At 34.9% G+C, this 21,614-nt stretch overlaps 1 protein-coding gene across 1 annotated transcript; it reads right to left on the bottom strand.

Moving 5' to 3' along the window:
* On the bottom strand, positions 12,146–12,863 carry LOC105162799 (stigma-specific STIG1-like protein 2). The gene has a single exon (XM_011080915.2). It carries the CDS (start codon positions 12,806–12,808, stop codon positions 12,350–12,352), a length of 459 nt encoding a protein of 152 aa, XP_011079217.1. The 5' UTR covers positions 12,809–12,863; the 3' UTR covers positions 12,146–12,349.

The following is a 21,614-nucleotide window of genomic DNA, read 5'->3' as shown; positions in this document are numbered from 1 at the left end:
CGGAAATGAAGGTGAAGGGGTGGTTTCTTTTATCTGCTTGGAGTGTGTTTTAATTTAGTATTAAAAAAAATTTGGAGGAATTTGATTATGAATAGTCTATATTGCCCCTCACACTTTTAACTTTTCTTGGAAATGTGGGTATGTATTTCCCCCTTTGTATGAAGTATGCTATCTAAGGATTGCAGACGGAAAAATTGTAATTTTAGTCCTGTAATTAATGTAAGGTTTTGAGTGATAATTTTGGTTTTATTGAAATTAATTTAGGTGATCTGGTCTGTAATTATTTTTTTAATTAATTTTTTAAAAAATTTGATTGAAAATTCATAAATTGGCTGGAAATTTCTAAATTAGTTTGTTATGCGGACAACAGGGGAAATGGTATTTTTTGTCTAGTAATTTAAGGTCTCTTTATTTTTTTTGTCCCATTGGTTACGGAATTTTTAATTTTAATCCTGTAACTTTAAAAAAATAGCACTTTTGATCCCATAGCACATTTTATTATATATTTTAATGAAAAATATCACGTGCTAAGCAAAAGACAGTTCTCCCCAATTGCCTTTTCTCATGCCCCATAGATAGATATATGTAATTAATATAACTAGATATTTTATATCTATTTTTTAACTATATATATAATTGCATTACATATATATATATATAATATTTAATTGTATCTCCTTATTTACTAATCACAACTCTAATCATATATAAAACGAGATTGATATGGTTTCATAACAAATTTTAATAGATATTTAATGATAAAGGCCATATCAATCTTAAGTGAATGAGATCAAAAGTGAGAATTTTTTCGTAACTAATAAGATCAAAAATAAAAAAAAATCTTAAATTACTGGACGAAAAATGTTATTTTCCTTTACGAAACTCTCCTTTAATTTCTTTGATTTATCTATAACGAATTACACTCTATTCTCTCGAGGTTCGGTGTAATTACATATAGATCTCATGTGATTTAATTTAGTCAGAAAAAAATTATTTGACCCGTAATAAATCAGTAATAAGTCAGTCAAGGGCAAACATTCATTTTTATTTATTTTTTGTTAATATCAACAAATTTAGTGAATATTGACTAACGGAAAAACCTACTTATTAGAGGGATGTAAACTTCAAGGGTACTGAATATAATTTTTCAAATTATAAAAAATTTAAGTGTAATCACACCAAAATTCACGGCAAAGAAAGTGCAACTCATCCCTATTCTTGATTAACTAATTAAGGGGTGGAATGGGAATATCAAGTCTTGGTTGACCTAGGAGAAAAATAAATAAATAAATAAAGGGCGGTTGCGGAAGTATGAGAGGATGCTATTAGTTAAAGCAAAGAAAATAGGACCACCTTTGACATAACAAACATATTGTCTTGATCTGGAAGTAGGAGTTTTTCTCTGCATGAAGTAATTAATCATACATAGATTATGAGTTAATTAAGCATAAAAGTCCTCAACCTAAAACCTCCTGCTGCCATTCACAGGTGCATTACTGTGCAGTCAATTACACGATTACCTGTTAATCTTTGAGTCACAAACTAGCTACCTACTCTTCTTACAACCAATTAAATTACTGCATATATATGGTAATTAATTAATTAAGAATAATTAAATTTCTCCTATTTCCCTAAGTAGTTTGCCGTTCCTTGTAATTAATGCATGTTTATTCACCCTCTAAATAATTATATTTCATTTTATAAAAAATTTAAATTTAATCCGATAAGATAAAAATTTAATATTTTTTGATAATATATTATGCATACATATATAAAACATAAGATCTAATATTTAATACTCCATCATAGCATTTTGATCATAAGAGAAAAGAAAAAGGTGTAGTTCTAGCTAGTTATTACAAACTTAAAATGCAATTTCAAAAATGTCTACATAGTGTTTGGTTAAAATATGAACAATATTTGCGTTGATTTGTTTTGAATGTTTTGATGGTGTTTTGAAATGTTTTGAAATAGTACTTCATTTATTTTTTGTCAAAATAAGTCTATAGGCCCTACAGCTAAAAAAATTATATACATACTCATACATATATATATAAATATATATAAAAGAAACATGATTTGATAATGAACAGTAGTTTTTATCTCCCACTAAACAATATCAAACATACTATACTTATTTTATATTATCTCATAAAATAAATCCAAACATACTATACTTATTTTATATTATCTCATAAAATAAATCCAAATATACACACTATTTCTAATACATACTTATTTATCTTTGTTTTTTTTTTCTCTATTTCCACAGAACACACCAAAATAAGTTAAAAAAGAAACCAAACATAGTGCTAGTGTCTTTTTATTTATATATGTAACATGAGCTCCCATCTCGAGATGATGATGTTGTTGACCTACCTATAAGGATGATGACTGACTTACAATTTAGCTAGATGAGCCACTGCAATCTATTTTCTAAAAAAGTATGTGGCATAAAATGAGTTGTCAACTCAATAAGTATAACTAATTTACCTATATACATATAAGCACATACATAATATGACTAATTTCATGCAATGATACCAATTAACTAATATTCATTATGCTATTTTCACAACAATGACAAGAATAATCCTTAAATTCATAGTATAATACACCCATAATTATTATTTATTTTCTTAGGGCCTACTTAGTCTAGCTGGAGTATATTTAATGGATTACAACAATGTGATCGATGATGTGATAATACATGAACTATATGCTGTGTGATATGAAAAAAAAATATAAAACTAAGTACAGTGACCCCTAGGGTATTGGGATATTTCGGATTGAGGGGAATATCCTGTGATAATAGCTACACATTGGGATGATGTGGGATGCCATTTTTATTGGGATGTGCTGTATTGATATTATTACACATTGAGGTGGTGTGGGGATATCACATTTGACAGGTATCTTATGATTTATATATAATATTGATTTAGATGATTAAAATAGTCGACAAGATCATTGAATGATACACTTCAGCTTGGGTAAGCAGGACCCTAAACAATAAACAATAATTTTGAGTTTAGTTATATTGTGGATCGATTTATGATTATTGGTATTGGTTATTTCATAATCTGCGATAACGAGACAATGTATATCTATTGATTGATGACATTGGGGAAAAGTATTATTTTAGTCCACTAAGTATGCCTAATTTTAATTTTATTCCGATAATTATATTCAATTTTATTAAGATCCAGTAACTTACAAAATTGCGTCATCCGGCAGATTTTTGGACAATTTTACCCCTATGAGTGCATATGGACTAAAACTGCCTTCAAAAGTTGCATAGGGGTAAAATTATCCGAAAATCAACCAGAGGACTAAAAGTAAGCAATTTCGTAAGTTATTGGATCTAAACAAAAATGAACATAATTATCGGACTAAAATTAAAATTAAACATACTTAGTGACATTGCATGAAATTTGTTTGCATTAGCTAATTACCTATATATTATGGAGTAGATAATTTATTCATTGCCATATAATTTTTAGGAGATAAGTCACAGTGGCTATTGGGTTAGCAGTAATATCTTGATTTGAAAGCTTTAACTATATAATTACATAAATGTTAGATTTTCAAGGAATTTGTATTTGAAATTTTGTAATAACGGGAGCTACACTTTCTTCTTTACGTATGTTCATAAATACTATAGTGGAGTATTAATTATCAAGTTTTAATGTAATATTTAAATTCATGACATCTATGTAGTTTATTGGTAAGATAGAATTTATCTTATATTGGGTTTAATGTGATTTTACGAGATGAAATCTATTTATGGAGGAGGTGCTATAATATTATTGTGGACATCAAAATTACTTATTTAAAATAAATTATTACAAATTAAAAGTTTAAATGACTTAGCGAATAATTGGGTTCTAAATTATAAATCATAACAAATTTGGATTTTACGTACGTATGTATGTATATATATATAGGGCAAATTGCAATTTTCGTCCAGTTTCTTATGGGCGGTGGCATTTCCAATCCAGGTCTTTCCCAAAATAGAATATTGGAACAGTAATTAAAAAAATTTAGCAATTTTAGGACAAATTACCCTAAATCGGCCGGAATTGTGCACGAGGGAGGCACGTGAGCTTTTCAAAGTTGCCTGAAGCTGACGTGTCCGGTGAACTGCTTATGTGTAAAAAAAAGGGGGGGGGGATGACGTGGCATCGCTGACGTGGAAAAAAAGCCACGTCAGCTTGCCCATTGTTAAAAATCGCAAGTTTTCTTCTGCAAACAAAATTGACAGCTTACCCCCAATCTTTGCTTTACAAGAACCCTAGTTCGCTCCCAATCTTTGCTAGAAAAAATTCGCTCCCAAGCCAAGCCACGATTGAAAGAGAAATTGACAAGGAATTGAAGATGAGCAGTGTTTCATCCCTCGTCGAATGCTATTGTGGAAAGAGGACAGTGATTCGGACCTCATGGACTGAGATGAATCCTGGAAGGAGATTCCATTCATGTAAAAACTACAATGTAAGTGTGTTTTTCTATTTTGTTCATCTCCACGTAGCTGAGTTTTCTTCTCATTGTATTGTTAATTTTTCTTATCTTCTTAACTGATTGTAGATAGGTGGGTGTGGTTTTTTTGATTGGGAGGACCCTCCAATGTGTAGAAGGGCGCGTGCAATTATTCCAGGTTTATTGCGCAAGAAGAATGAAATGGAAGCTAAAATTTTGAAACTAAATTTCAGGCATGGAAGACTTTGGAGACTGACAATTGTTTTGTTGGTTGTTTGCATAATATGCATTTGGGTGAGTGTTGGATTGTGTTCGAAGAAGCAACAAGAAAAATGTAGGGTGTAGATGATGAAGAAGATGGTTAGGCTTAGTTCATATGTACTATTTTTAATTTGTAAGTGTTTGAATGTATTGTATTTAGTGTTTTTGAAGTTCTTGTATTACATTACAAAATCCATATGTAATCACTTGGTTATGTGTAATGGAATTTATCCCTGTTTTCAATATATTATATTTAGTCTCATCATTCTATTAATTGTATTACAAATCCATATTTAAACATTTGGTTATGTGTAATGAAAGTTCTGCAAACAGAGTTTATGTGACTTGGACTGTGAACTCATAATTTCTGCAAATACATGGACTGTGAACTCATGATTTCTGGCAAACTTTCTGCTAACAAAAATGTCATAATTTCTGGAAAAATACATTGCAATTTCTGATCAAATTCCTGCAAACAAAAAACTCAACAATGCAAACAAAAAATAGAACAATTAAGATTGAACTCATAATTTCTGCAACTCATAATTTCTGTCAAAAATTCTTACATTTCACTTGCACAATATCCACAAAAACTATCCACAAACACTCATCATCTAACTGCATTCCTACTACCACAAACTATCTACAAACACTCATCATCTAACTGCATTCCTACTACCACAAACTATCCAAAAAAACTCATCATCTAACTGCATTCCTACCACCACAAACTGTTCACAAAAACTCATTAACTGACACATACTACTTTTGACGATGATCATCTGAACTTTGGGAAGGCCATTTAGAGATGTCAACCCACTTTCTTCCATGCTCCTTCACTGTTGTCTTGAAAATAGGAGCTATTGGCCTGCTTGAAAAACAGGGCATGAAACTGGTACCAGTCATTGGAGGAGGTGCCCTGATGTTGAGTCTAGGTTGCAATGTCACTTGGGGTTGGAAGGACATGTTTGCGTTGGTCATCTGCAATTGTTCGTACATCGTAGGCCCTTGAACACATGGTGGAGTGGGTGTAGGGCCAGGTTCTGTCAGTATTTCTGGCTCCAAATCATGCTGCATTGGCTCATGTTGTTCCACAATTGGAGGTAAAATTGTAGCAGGATCATTTACTCCACTATTTGTAGCAGGCATAGTCACCTAATTCAATAACATTGAACACAGTGTCAATCAATTTGCAAAATAGGATTAAACACCCATAAAAAGTTAGCAGACTTACCCTATTTGGATCTTCATAGACAGAATGTCTCCTCTTCCTTGTATTACTTGTAGATGATGAACCTGCCTGAAAATGAAAATTAATATACAAAAGAGTACATTAGTTTATATGCATACACCAGATTATGTATAGAAATAAAAGTGAATATTGAGGTACCTTTGAAAACAATGTATTCATTTGAATCTCATCAAGCCCAGGTTCTTGCATGTCCTTATATAAGGCACATCCCTTTGCATTATGCCCCTCTTCACCACATATCTTGCAGTGGTATTTGACATGTTGCCTTCTGAGTTTAATTTGTTTATTTTTCTGTCCACCTTTTTGTTTACCTTCATCAGGCTCTCTATCTCTTGCTCCAGCAGGTCTTCCAGGACCCCGTCCAAAGTTTGGAGGCAATGGAGGGATGAAGCCTGTCTCAGCCCACAACAATTCACCACTGATTGGTAGTATAGCAGGCTTATACACTGACTTGTATGTATCCACATTGTAGTAAGGGTGAACCATCTCTTCAGGCTGTAAATTTTGATTAAAAATTGCACTGCATGCATGCTTGCAAGGGATTCCTGACAACTGCCACAATCTACATGTACATGTTCTCCTCTCCAAATCCACTGAGAACTGACTCCCATCATAACATGAAATTTGATAGTATCTATCATTTGCCTTAATAGGGATGCAGTCACCAATTTTATCAATATGTTTTTGCAGCAACTTTTTAATTTTGGGGCACAGAGTTCCTTTCCACTTCTTGGATGCTTTCTCCCTGTTTTCTTGCAATCTTCGCATTAGATATTCCCTTATCCATTCTAGCATTGTAAGAATAGACTTATCTCTTGCATCCATTATGTTTGCATTGAAGCTTTCACAACAATTATTAAGTAACATATCACATTTTGGCAATTCAGTAAAATGTGACTTACTCCACTCACTTGGGGGCTTTTCATTCAACCAATCAAAAGCTTTCTCATCTAACTTCTTTATCTCTTCCATTGTTAGTTTAAACTCCCCCACTGTGCTTGCTCTTGCTGCTTTCCACATTGCATTTTTATATGCAAGACCCCCAAAACCCGCATTTTTGAAATTATTGTGTAAATGTCTTACAAAAAACCTGTGTGCAGCATTAGCAAAGACACTTTGAAAAGCCTGTACAAGTCCTTTCTGTTTGTCTGACGTAAAAGTGTATTCATTGTCCCTTTGAATACACACATCCTGTTTTAGACGTTAAGAACCATTCCCATGTGTCTGTAGACTCCCTCTGGACCACAGCATATGCAATGGGATACAAGTTATTATTCGGGTCCACCCCGACAGCAGTTAGCAATATTCCCTTATGAGGTCCCTTCAAATGACAACCATTTACACATATAACAGGCCTACAACCTCCAAAAACCCCTGCTTCAAAGCACTGAAACAAACATAGAACTTTTCAAATCTGTTCTGCCCAATTTCATCATTAATCCCCAATATGACAGTTGAACCAGGGTTTGTTTTCCTAAGTTCCTCTGCATAATCCCATAATTTTGTGAATTGATACTCCAGGCTTCCTTCCAGTTTCTTTAAAGCTTCTCTCTTGGCCCTGTACGCTTGATCTCTAGACACATGACATCTAAGTTGATTCATGATGTCTACCCTCCATCCCTTTACACATCTTTTTGGATCAGACTTGAAGTCTTGAAGATATCTTTCACTTCCCCAATATGACAGTTGAACCAGGGTTTGTTTTCCTAAGTTCCTCTGCATAATCCCATAATTTTGTGAATTGATACTCCAGGCTTCCTTCCAGTTTCTTTAAAGCTTCTCTCTTGGCCCTGTACGCTTGATCTCTAGACACATGACATCTAAGCTGATTCATGATGTCTACCCTCCATCCCTTTACACATCTTTTTGGATCAGACTTGAAGTCTTGAAGATATCTTTCACTTAGCCAACTAGTTTTCACATTTTTTACTTTGAATACTTGTGGGCATGAGTGCTCATCCTTATACAGATTAACTTGGAAAGTTTGTTCATTCTTCAACTTTGTTGCATGTATTTTCCACTCTCATCCCTCCCCAAAACACACAGCATAGACTCTGAAGGAATCATTCTTAGTGAATTTCACAGTTCTCTTATTTTTTATTGCATGTGATTGCACTGCTTTTTTGAACTCTTTCTTGGAACTAAATATCATTCCCAATTCAAGTGCAGGATCATACATTTGATCTGGATTGAATGCAACAAAATTAGGCCCACTCTCCTCATCATCTGACTGTCTATGCTCATCGAGATCATTCTCACTAGCCACCATATCAATTGATTCATTTTCAGAGTTGTTTTCCTCAGCATCATTTGATCCACTGTCAATACCTATATCATTTTCATTGTCTAAAAACTCCACATTTTCTTCAAATATACCCACACCCCCTGCCTCAGTTTCATTGTTAATTTCATCATCCTCCTCACCCCTTGTTTCAGCATTCATGTCATTTTCTCCTCCTACAACTCCCAAAAACACTATGTCATCATCATCCGCTACTTTAGTTTTTCCCTTCTTTTTCTCCATCACCTTCCCTTTCCCCTTCCCATTTGCTTTTGTTTTACCCTTTTTCCCCCTCACTGGACCAGTTTCAACAGCAACCTCATTAGGTTCTGGAGGCGTATATTCAATATATACTGTAAATTCTCTGCTTTTCATGTGATCTAAAGCTTGTTCTAGTATGTCTTCATCACTGAACAACAGTTTAAAGCCACCATTTTTAATTATGTAAAACCTGATTCCTTCCCCAGAAACCCCACATTTTTCAGCAAACAGTTCAAGATTTTGCCTGTTCATATGTGTGACATTCACATAATCAAATTTCTGTAATTTTCCACCAATGCAAGCTGCAACAGGCATGTTTCTAAGTTCACCCCCATAGTACACAGCTACTGTTATGGATTCTGTTTCAGGATCTGTAAACAGAGCATAAAAAAAAACCTAAGCAACATACAAATAACAGCACACCATACCAACACCAATATTATAATAGTAATTTCATGGGGGACCACATTTCCCCTTTAGAAAATAGCAATACAAAAAGAAAAAAAAGAAACAGAAACACTGACAAAACGACGAAGAACAGTCATCTTCAGGGGACCATGTTCCCCTTTTCACAATACCAAATTTAATTCCTTTAAATAATACTCTGATAGCACTAAGCACAATGCAAGCAAAATAACAAAATAAAATGGAGGAACCACTTACGATAAGCAGGCGGTGGCATTTTCAAATGCCTGTCTGCGCGAATGACGACCATCTTCCCACAATTAATTTTACCGCAGTGAAATTTCCTTTCCTTCGTGCTAAAACTCAGTAATCGCGTTTTTAAATCTTTTTCTTTCTCTACAGTTTAGGTATTTGGCTTCAATATTTACCCATCTTTCTTTACCCTAATCTGTAAAAGAGGGGAGAAGACGACAGCAGCACGTGTTTCAGACGTGCTGGCTATTTTCCCTCCAATTATGTCCACGTTGGCAAGCTGACGTGGCTTTTTTTCCACGTCAGCGATGCCACGTCATTTCCCTCCCCCTCCTTTTTTTTTACACATAAGCAGTTCACCGGACACGTCAGCTTCAGGCAACTTTGAAAAGCTCACGTGCCTCCCTCGTGCACAATTCCGGCCGATTTAGGGTAATTTGTCCTAAAATTGCCAAATTTTTTTAATTACTGTTCCAATATTTTATTTTGGGAAAGACTTGGATTGGAAATGCCACCGCCCATAAGAAACTGGACGAAAATTGCAATTTGCCCATATATATATCTCCGGTGGTTTATGATTAAACCAACCGAACAAAAATCTCCTTTTCCCTATTTTCTCTTGCTCCCGATTAAAAGTTCTCTCTGTGGACTAACTTTTCTTAGTAAAAAGCTTTTGAGTGGTTCTTGAAGGGTTATTTGTGGACGAGGCCTTTTGTGACGTGGTTCAAGCAATCGTGAGTGGTTGCTGGTGTTTGGGGGCTCTGGGCTCCCTTTTTTTTTTCGGATTTGGCCACTGAGCTAACATTGCTATTTTCTTTTCTTACTCATTCTTTATTGTTTTCTTTAGATCTGTAATTTTTATTGATATTTTCTATTCTGTAATATTTGGTTTGTGTAAGGGTTCTCTAAACCTACGATATGTTGTAATAGTTAAATAAATTTTAACTTTTAAGCTCACTACTGTTGGATTTGTCCAATAGACACAATATAGGATAGAAATCGGTGAAATCCAAACTCCCAAGTCCAAAGTTCTGCTATGATAAAGTACTGCAACCGCCAAAATTTTCAAACCTTAATATGCCATATTTTCAGGTAATCTGTAATTTGCTCCCACAAATTTGAAGGAGATTACAAATTACATCCAAAAACAAGTTCACAATTTGGAGAGAAGAATAAGCGGATAGTGTTTATTTCCAACCATTATAATTAATCTTTTGATTTAAATTCATAAAAAGTCAATTTGTCCATATTTTTTTTTCAAATTTGTAATTACTTCGGCAGACTTGAAATTTGTGTGAACAATTAGCATTGTTATATTTTCTTTTTTCTAAATTATATGATCATATTTTATTTATATATTATTCAAAGTATCGAAAAAAATAAATAAACACCGTGTGGAAATGAAATGAAATTATTAATACAATAAAAAAAATATAATATTGTTTTTCTGCAGAAAATGATCAAAATAAAAAGGGAAACAAGACCCTTGTTTTTTCTTCTTCCTCTCTCCTCTCTCTTAATTTCTCTCTTTTAATTATCATGATTTTCCATAAATAAATAAATATATAAATGGCTTACTTCCTTTGAAATATTCAGCAGATATCTTTCTTTATAGTTTTGACCAGCTAACCCAGTAAAAAATGAATGTTCTTGAATCGTATGTGTGAGAACAGCAACTTCAGCGGAAAAAGCACCGGTGCAGTGCGATTTCATCAACTACTGGACATCCTGAAACTGTATAGGTGCATGTTCGCATTCAATTAATTGCTCTTTTTTTTATTAAAAATAAAAGCACTCCGAAAAGTCAAAGCATGCACCCAAACAAATCATGACCATGACCAAATTTTTGGTACTCTATTACCATTTCATTCCCCCTTCTTCAAGTATCAAAAAGTGAACATATTTCCTATCATCAATCCATATTAGCTTATATTTGTGGAATATATTATTATTATTATTCGGAGATTATAACGAATTCGGGTTAATCAATCTTCCGTCACATGGATCGAGGGAAAAACCGATCACTCATATGAGTATCAAGTTTTATTTCTGGGCTCGAAGTTGAACACAGACCTAACTTGGATGAAATTATTAAATGATATTATAAATTTTGATATGTGTTCGAATTCAAAATGTTCATTTAGGGTTTCATTTGAGTATAGAGAGGTTCAAATATGGTTAGGTATTCAAGAAATGATAAGTAAAACAAAATTAAGGCTCGTAAAGGAGTACATGAACACATGATCTTCCATCACCTCATTAGTGATTTATGTGCTCTTCCATACATATTTAGTTTATAAAATTTTAAGATTGTAATAGATATGTAACATGGGACTCCCAAACGAATCTTGAAGAGATTAGACTACCCTTAGAAACTCAATAAACGCACCTAATAATATAACATTTTTACGTGTTTTTGTTCAAATTGGATCGACTCGCATGACATTATTTTGAATTTGAATCATCCGCTTGATGGAGCTAAATATTACACATCATATATATATATATATATATATATGACTGATTTAAGTGGATCACCAAATACTAAAAAAATTCACTTGCCACGTATACTCTAACTTACGCCACGTTTCTTGCCCTGAACAACTATATTAACCTGAACATTCACTAGAAGAAATTTAATATTAATCATGATTAAATATAAGGGTAAATTATATTGACACACCCTCTGACTGACATTAAGTTAAATTACACAAATACCCAATATTTTTTTGTTATATTACAGTTACACTGGCCCCAAATTAAGGGGTGTTTGTGTAAATTTTGTCTTTAAATGGAAAGTACAGTTATATATAATTACAACTGTAATATCATGGAGCGTAATTTTGCAAGGGGCAGATGTATAATTTCAGTACAATATATATATATATATATATATATATAGAGAGAGAGAGAGAGAGATCAATTGTAATAATTGAATTTTGTGTACAAATCATGTATTCATATGTATACAATTAAAGTATACACTTGAGGGTTTTGTAAGAATTTTAACAGTAGTAAAATAATCAGGGAATGAAAACCACTTGTTCAAATGTGGTTTTCGAATTTTCCTCAATTGTTTGATAATACAAAATAGAAATAGACAAAATTTAATTAATTTACGACCACTTCTCCAATCAAATTTTCCAGCATTCCCCACTTGTTTACGCGTAGTCGCACATGCCGTATATACAGTATCCACCAGGCATGCACCTGTTGTTGCAAGAACCGCAGTGTCTCTTATCGTAGGCAAGATTCACACACTCTCCTCTGCAGCACGACTCTGTGAAAGCGCATTTCTTCTTGCATGCCCCGCAGTTCTTGCTGTCGTACCCCAAGTCCATGCACTTGTTATTACAGCAAGTCGCGTTTCTCCCTTCAAGAACGTAGTCGCAAATCTCGTTGTCTTTTCTGCAGTGATCGGCTGCTCTTGGATTTCTCTCCTTTTGCTGCAAAAACCGGCTCACCCTTTTCACAGCGGCCGTTTTCCTCTCAAGAAAAACAGGTCCGGAGGGCGGCTGAGCACCATGCAGCTCGTCATTGGAGGTTTTGGTGGTGAGAATTAGGGTTAAGGCCATGGTTACGGCTATGATGGTGAGCACAATCTTGATCATCTTGATCATGGTTTTGATGAATGGCGGGGAAGAGATATTGGAGGATTAAGGGTTGTGATTTTCTTGTTTGGTTTGGAATATTGTAAGAGAAATGGAATGACAGATTGTTAGGGTTTATAAGGGTGAGGAGAGGGGAAGAGTTGACGCGGAAATAGTGGTAAAGGTGAAGGCCGTGTTGTGCATGGAGTGTGTTCTAATCTAATTATTTTTAAATTGATTCTTGAAATCTTTTAAAAATGTACTTATTTAATTATGAAAACAACCTAATACAAATATTTTAGCGAGTTTATAAGTTGTTTTAAAATACTCTATAAGATATTTCAGGGCTCATGAGATATAGTATCATAAGAGAAAATATGATTTTTCATTATGATTAATTAGTATATATAGTCAAAAGAAAAAAATTGTGGCAAATACAAATTGATCACGACTTTCGAATAGTGATTGGCTGTTATTTCTGCAAGTATATCAAAACATTAGCTATATCCAAAATTATGGCAAATGTTTTAGCTTGGCTAAAAATCATGACGAATATTGATTAATCGTAGTAAAAAAAATTAATTTTTTTCTTTAATTTTATTTAATCGTCGTCAATTGTATTGATTTATCACAAACCATGATCATTTATAGTGTAACGAAAACTAAATTTTTTATAGTGTATATTTGATACATGTTTTAGGGTTGAGGTTATTTGATTTAAAAATAAAATGTTAAGAGTTATAAAATGCCTTTTAGAAAAAAAGAAGAAAGGAGTTCATACCTTATTTTAAAATTTCAGCGAATTCTTTCAGTTTGATTATGTTCAATTAGAATATTGTTATTAGTAATGTTTTATAATCTCCATATTCATATTAATTCAAACACTATAATAGCTTATATAAAATAAGATCAAACATTTTCTAAACTTTAAGAATATTTTATAAACTTATGAACTAAATTTTTTTTTCAGATTAACAAGTTTAGGCAAACACCCTCAGAATTAAATCCAGTCATATTCAAGTCAGTATTACGTCCTACATTGATTGCAAATGAAGAGTTTGAGCGGCTTATAAGTTTCAAAGCCTCATCTCCCTAGCGAAGTGCCTTTTCTAGACAATATTGTGAGATTCATACTAATCAGAATAGATAATACCTTGAGGGGAAAAATGGAATTTTAGTCCTGTAACTTATGGGTGGTGGCAATTTTTGGTCTTGCATGTATCGATTTTTCCAATCTAGTCTTGTAACTTTAAAAATTCAGTAATTTTCTTCCTTTTTTGGTAAATTGACAAAAAAATCATATGTGATTTGCACATAACCTAATTAAATTATATTTTAGTCCTGAGGGGGTCGACAAATCCTCTTTTTCTCTCGTATAAGATTTTTTTTCTCCCTTTTGAGTGGTCCCTTCCCCTTAATTTAGGATTTTATTTCTCGGCGCTCATACTCTCCGCTGCTGATCGGACAATGTTGTCATGGGCTTTGCTGTTTGTTGGCCATAAAATTTGCATATCTCGATTGTTCCCCTTTTCGTAGCTTCGACTGTTTCCTTTTCTCTCCTCATTCTCAACCCTATTTTCTCCCTTTCCCTTACGCATTTCCTTTGTGTGGTTTGTTTATAGGTTTCTTTGCTACTATTTGTGTCCCTTGCTCATTGGTCTTGGTCCTTGCTACATATTATCCGATGGAGGCTGATCTTCATAGAATGGGTAAGTCCCTTATTCTTATAGAGGAGGGAGATTTGGGGGTTGTAATGTCGGTAGGAGTGTGGCACTCAGATTTGGATGTTCGAAGTTTTCATTTGGTTGGTCGCATCCTTTCTCACAAACCTTATAATACTGAAGCACTCAAAACTGTCCTCCAGACGTCCTTTAATCCGGTTAAAGGAATGCAGATAACATTCATAAAAAATGACAGTTTTCTTCTGAAATTTTTCCACACAATTGATCAAGATAGAGTTTTAGAGAGTGGTCCTTAGGCATTTGAAAAGAACCTCATTTTGCTTTCCATGGTCTCTGATGACGAAAATCCATCAATGTGGAACTTAACTTGTCTGATGTTTACGTTCGTATCCACGGACTACCCACCGACAGGATGACCAAGAAAGTGGCAAGCTTTATCTGGGGCAAGATAGGTCGCCTTAAGGAGTTTGATCAATAGAAAGGACCAGAATCATGGGCTCGTTTATGCATTGACGTCATGAAATCGTTGCCTCGGCTTTGAAAATCATAGCTGTGATGGGGGACGAACAACTCTTGACGTTTACTTTTGAAAGACTCTCGTACTTTTGCTATTTGTGCAGGAAACTCGGATATATTTCCAAGTGGTGTTGAACCCATTTTGAAGACGGTTTTATTGATCATGAGAACTCCCCTTTTGAACCTTGGTTCTGAGTGTAAACCTAAATTGACTTAGAAATTGGATCCCACAGCACAAGAACACTAAAACTCAAACTCAGGACCTTCGTGCACATTTTAGTTCTCGCTATCCTCTATCAATATCATCATCCCCCCCCCCCCCCCCCCCCCCAAAAAAAAAAGGTGGTGCTATATTTGGAGTTTTTCAGAACATCATTGACAACGCTGAAATTGCTCTTCCAAAAAACTCCCAATTGGCGGCCTCAACTTTTGTATTACCACAGAACAGTCATACCCCCAACCAACACACTATCCCCTGTACAAACTTGATTAGTCCAAATCCACCTACCAATATTCTGCACCTCACTTCCCAGATTCCTACTCTCTCTAGCCTCCCTAATGCTGCTACTAAGTTTAATACTTCTATGCCTTTTACCACAATTCACAAATATGCCACAACTTCACTTTTTACTCACAGTCTCACCACAAGCCATATCACTAATACTACGACCAACTTCGTCCCCCTAATCTAGCCTAATACCATCCCCAACTGCTTCCTCTATTCAAATCAATCCCAAAGCCTCAGTTACAAAGGGTACTAAAAAACGACTGTAAGCCGAAAAAACTCATCCCACATCCGACGCTCTACCCAACTTTCCTCTTAGATTGCCATCTAAAAGTAAACTTATGGATGAAGATGAAGTCGCAGAAGATTCCCCTTTCCACAAGAAAAATTTTATCTGACATAACCAATCTAATAACGAAGGTTGTCTCACAGTCCCGCCGATCGCAATCTGTTTTACTGGTGTGGAACTGCCAAAGGTTGGGAATCCTTGGATAGTTATGGGCCTCGGAGATCTTCTCAGAAACCACAAACCCACCATGATTTTTTTGGCAGAGACCAAGTGTTATGCTAGCTAAGTGGATGTTTTCAAAAGAAAGTTTAATTTGTTTGGATGCGATGTTGATCTGAAGGGAAGAAGTTGGGGTCTACTATTCTTTTGGCATATATCAGTGGAAGTGAAGCTCCAATCCTTCTCACATTTTCATATTGATGTCTCATTTCGGCTTTGTGAAACAGAGGAATGGTGGAGATTCACTGGTATTTATAGAGAGCCAGGCGTTGGTAAGAGAGATGAAACTTTTAGGTTGCTACAATGGCTACATCCTCAATCACTTCGTCCGTGATTCTGTGCTGGTGAACTTAATGAGATTCTTGAACACGCTGTAAAGGAGGGTGGACCTATGAAGGTAGAATGACAAATACGTAACTTTAGGAATTGCTTATCGGAATGTGAGCTTCATGACTTGGGTTTTCAAGGATCGATTTTCACATGGTGTAACAACCAACAGGAACTGAACACGGTGCGTGAAATGCTTGATAGAGCTTGCTCTAACATGGCTTGGTCGGAACTCTTCCCAGATTCGAGCGTCCTTCATGTTCAATCTCCCTACTTGGATCACTCTCCGCTCGTGCCCGAGGTGATCCATGAGGTCTCAACTGGTCAAAAGCAATTTCATTTTGAAGTTTCATAGCTCCAAGAAGCTGATCAAGGTTATGGTTACAAGAGCTTGGAAATCCCCTATTTGTTCATACAACAACAACGTACTTGTGGAAAAAATCTTGGTTGTCAGCACTAGTCTTTGGTTGGTAAAGAAACTGCAAAGAGAAGTAAAGAATTGGAGAAGATCCTTGTCTCGCTTCGATAGAACCCAGTGACTGAAGGAAGTAAGACAAGAGAATTAGGGCAAGATATGAACTCACTAAACTGATCATCCAAGAACAAACTTTCTGGAAGCAACATAGTAAAGACTTGTGGCTTAAAGTGGGTGATCACAACTCTAGTTTTCTCCATGCTAATGTGACTCCGATATTCCACATCAACAGTTCGACGGCTTAGAACTTGGACAGACTCGACTGAAGGGGTATAGCAGTGCATTTTAGATTATTTTTATGTTTACTTCAAGATGGCCTATTTCGGATGATATTTAGTAGGGTGTCGAGCGCTTCCCAACCGTGGTTGACACTATTATACCAGAGACCTTACAACAACTATTTACAAGGGATGAGGTAACTAAAGCTCTCTTCCATATGTCCCCCTTGAAATCCCCCAGACCTGAAGGCATGCCCCCAATTTTCTTTCATAAATTTTGGCATGTCGTTAAGTTTGATGTTGTTGCTTGCGTCCTTAAGTTTCTCAATCAGAACATTTTACCCTCTGGTTTTAGTGACACAAATATTGTGCTTATTTGCAACATGTAAACTTCTTGAGACATTAGCACAATTTTGCTCTATTAGTATTTGCAATGTTGTATATAAGGTTGCCTCAAAACTATTGCTAACCGTCTGAAACCTTGACTCGATAATATTATCTTCCTGTCTCAGTTGGCTTTTGTCCCTAGACGTCTTACCACGGATAATGTCCTCATTGCTTTTGAAATTAATCATTACCTTAATACCCGCTCGAAGGGTCGTAAGCTTGAAATTAGCAAAGCCTATGACAGGGTGAAACAGTCTTTCCTCCAGAGGGTATTGGGTAAGCTTGGATTTCCTTATTCCTCTATTGAATTAATTATGCTTTGCATTAATTTTGTCAAATACCCTTTTGTCTTGCGTGGCACTAAATTTGGGTGCATTATCCCTCAAAGGGGACTCCACCAGGGGGACCCCCTCTCGCCTTATCTTTTTTTTCTCTGTAAAAAGTCTCTTAGTGCGTTGTTTCGTTTTGTCGACTAGAGAGGTGTTGTCTCGGGGATTGGTCGTTTGTCGCTGTGCCCCTAAGATTTCCCACCTATTATTTCCATATTATACTATGGTCTTTTGCCCAACAAATCCAAATACAGTTGGTCATGTTTGAAGAACTTTTGAAACGTACAAAAAGGCTTTGCGTCAGGAAATTAATCTATCTAAATCCTCAGTTGCTTTTAGTCGCAATACTCCAATGGAAACTCAGATCCACATGACTAAGCTACTTGATATACGTCATGAGAACAAACATGAGGTGTATCTTGGACTTCCTGTAGTTGTCTTCCATTCAAAAAAAGCTCTATTTACAGCATTGAAAGGCAAAATTTGGAAAAAGATCCATAGGTGGCATGATGCGGGTTGGAAAAACATGTCTTATCCAATCTGTCGTGGAGGCAATTCCCTCGTATGTAATGTCCTATTTTCTATTATCGAAGACGCTTCTTAAGGAATTTCAATAACTTGCAGCAGATTTCTTTTGGCACGACGTGTGAACACAAATGAATCCATTGGTTGGCCTGGGACAAAATGTTCTCAAGTAAGCTGGATGGTGGACTTGGTTTTTGCAACCCGAAGCCTTCAATTTGGCTTTACTAGCGAAGTAGCTCTCGCCTTATCACTCATCCGGAATGTTTGGCTAGTAAAGTATTGAAAGTCAAATACTTCCCTCGTCATCATCTTTTTGAAACCTAAGTGGGGTTCTGACCTTCGTATACGTGGAGAAGTATTATTGTCGCTCGTGATCTCCTTCGATCGGGTTATAGGTGGCACATTAGATCGGGACATTTGGTTGATGTTTGGAAGGACCCTTGGATACCCCACACGCCATCCCTTCACGTTATTACTCCGAATATTCATTATTTTTAGAATATGCTGGTTTGTGATCTTATGTTGGGGACCATACAAGAATGGAATGTGGAAGCTCTTAACACACTGTTTTGGCCAGAAGATAGTGAGACTATCCAACAGATCGCTCTTAATCTCTCCAGTGAACCCGACATGTTGGTTTGACATTATTTAAGCAGTGGAATCTTCTCAGTCTGAAGTGCATACTACCTCGCACTCTCGGCTGCCTCTATTACAGGAACTAATGCTGGACGACAAAGTTCTCAAAATATGTGAAAACGATTTGGCAGTCAAAGGTTCTAAACAAGGTTAAAGTATTTACATGGAGAGCAATCCATAACATCCTACCCTCAAGATACAACCTTTAGAAGGAGTTGAATTAAGAAAAGTTTGACTGCCCCTTTTATGGTGATGATAAGGAGTCAATTCTTCACAATCTGAAGTATTGCTCCTTTGCAAGACAGGTTTGGGGTTTATCGAGTTTTCGTTGGCTTGACATGGGTGCTCCGGCCCTTTTAGTGCCCTCTTGATTAAAATGCCTTCTACAGATTTTAATCTTGTTATATGGTTTGTTAGTCTAGGAACTTGAAACTTCTCAACAAGGCGTTCCTCTTCCCCCAACAGGTCCTTGATTTCGCCAGAAGCTATCTCTTTGGTTTCGGGTCAGCTTGCTTTTCACAGTTGCCTATAAGGACATTGCATTCTTGTTCTTGACACCCCCTCCAGCTAATGCAATTAAGATCAATTTCGATGGGTCTATCATTGACGAAGGAACGACTAAGGGGCTGGGCATGGTGGCTCGCGACTCTTTTAGGATCTGTTTATTTTGGCAGTTAGTTCGGCTCCTCAGAAAAGGCCCAACAGTCGTGACGGAGGTTTTTGCGGCTAGGGAGGCAATCAGATTAACAGTGCATTAGTCTTGGCAATTGGTGATCTTGGCAGGAGATTGTGCTACGCTGTTGGGAAACTTTCTGCGGCCTTTTTGGATCAATCTGTTATTATGCCTTTAGTCTTAGACACTAAAACTCTTGCCTCTTAGCTTGAATCTGTTTCTTTTTTGTTTGTGCCTCGTTCAAGCAATTTGGTGGCTGACCGTCTCGCTCGGTTGGCTTTGACTTTGGAATGGGACTCCTTTGTTGTTCCCTCAAAATTGGATTCACTTCTCATTGGCAATTTAGCCATTTAATGATAATTCCATTTTCCTCTAGAAAAAACTTAGGGGGCGTGGGCAGTTTTAGTCTTATAACTTAAGGGGGTTGGCATTTGTGGTCCAGCATGAATTTTTTCGTAGGACTAAAATTGCAAGTAAATTGCAATTTCTAACTAAGTTGGATAAAAAAGGACTAAAATTGTCAAAATTATAATGTTACAGAACTAAATTGTGAAAATCAATTTATATAGAACTAAAAGTGCCCCCCCTTAAATACGGGACTAAAACTACAGTTATCCCTACCTATGTAATAGACACCAATCAAATCGCAAGCAACATATAAAATATATTTTCAATACAAAACTATAAAATTTATATAAAATCAGAATAAACAATACCTTACAAAATGCGACATACATCGAATCACAATTCACATAGCCAGGTAATACTCAGATATGAGATGTGTGGGAAATGGAGGTGTAAGTTAATTAATTAGATAAAATAAAAAATATTGGAATGAGCTGTTAGTTTGAGGTGCAAGAGAAGCAGGTGCCTTTTCTCTTGCTGAAGTAATACAATTAAATGATGAGAGGGTTTTGAGTTTAAAGCTCCGGAGCCGACAGCTGCATTTATGTTACTCAAATACACACATTACTTCTTCTCTCAATCACAACTATTAATAATTAATTAGTATACTATGTTGTAAGAAAATTAAATGTCACTGTTTGTTTGATGAAGTATCAATCTTTATTACTTTATTGTAAACCGATGTCTGTGTGTATTTTACGTATCGTGATATTAGGAACTTTTCTTTCCCTTCTTTTTTTTTTTTTTAATAATTATATATGATCTGTTTTAATTATAATTATATAATAATTCTTTTACAGTAATTTCTTATTTTTTTTAATCGATGTACTGAATTAATTTTTTAAGGGCCCCTTGTTTTCATTTGATATGAGATAGTAATACTAACGACTTGCTCAATATTTATATTAATATAAAAAGAAAGACTCTCTACACTCACAACGACAATTAATGACATCGTCATATCAGTTTTTACATATGATAATTATATCCATAATTAGATATATTCTATCTATATTAATTAAAAAAAAAAGAAAGAAAAGCCTTTAACACTCACAAATAGTGGTTCTTCACACCATTATATTAATTTTTAAGTATAACAATTACACTCCTAATTAAATAATCTTAAAAATCAATTGTAACTACTTTTTTTTTTTAAAAAAAAAAAGTGGCTCCACGTCATTTTAATAGCACTACACCAATTCATATTGTGTCGATAATACCTTAAATTAATTTTCTTTTGTTTCTATTTTGTTAAAATATAATTTATTGATTTATATATTGTATTCTTATTATAATATATTCTAAAATGTAAAAAATTATTTATCATATATATATAGGGACGGCATGTCACTACATCTAGTAATGAATATAATATAATCAAGGGGTTAAATCCATTTTGCCCCCCTGTGATATAACAAAATATCAAAAACCCCCTTATGAAATTTTTAATATCAAAAATCACCCATAGGTTACCAATAAATAATCACACAGCCCCCTGGTCAATTTGAATCTATTTTTTAGAAATAATGACTAAAATACCCTTCTAGTCAAACCGGTCAATTAGACTTATTAATATATAATTATTTTAATTTATAATTTTTAACATATATATATAAACATATAATTATAATTTATAAAAAAATTAAAAAA

Source organism: Sesamum indicum, linkage group LG5, assembly GCF_000512975.1.
Source record: "Sesamum indicum cultivar Zhongzhi No. 13 linkage group LG5, S_indicum_v1.0, whole genome shotgun sequence".
NCBI classification, from domain to species: domain Eukaryota; kingdom Viridiplantae; phylum Streptophyta; class Magnoliopsida; order Lamiales; family Pedaliaceae; genus Sesamum; species Sesamum indicum.
The sequence above is the reverse complement of the archived record's forward strand: the minus strand, read 5'-3'. Positions and strand labels throughout refer to the sequence as shown.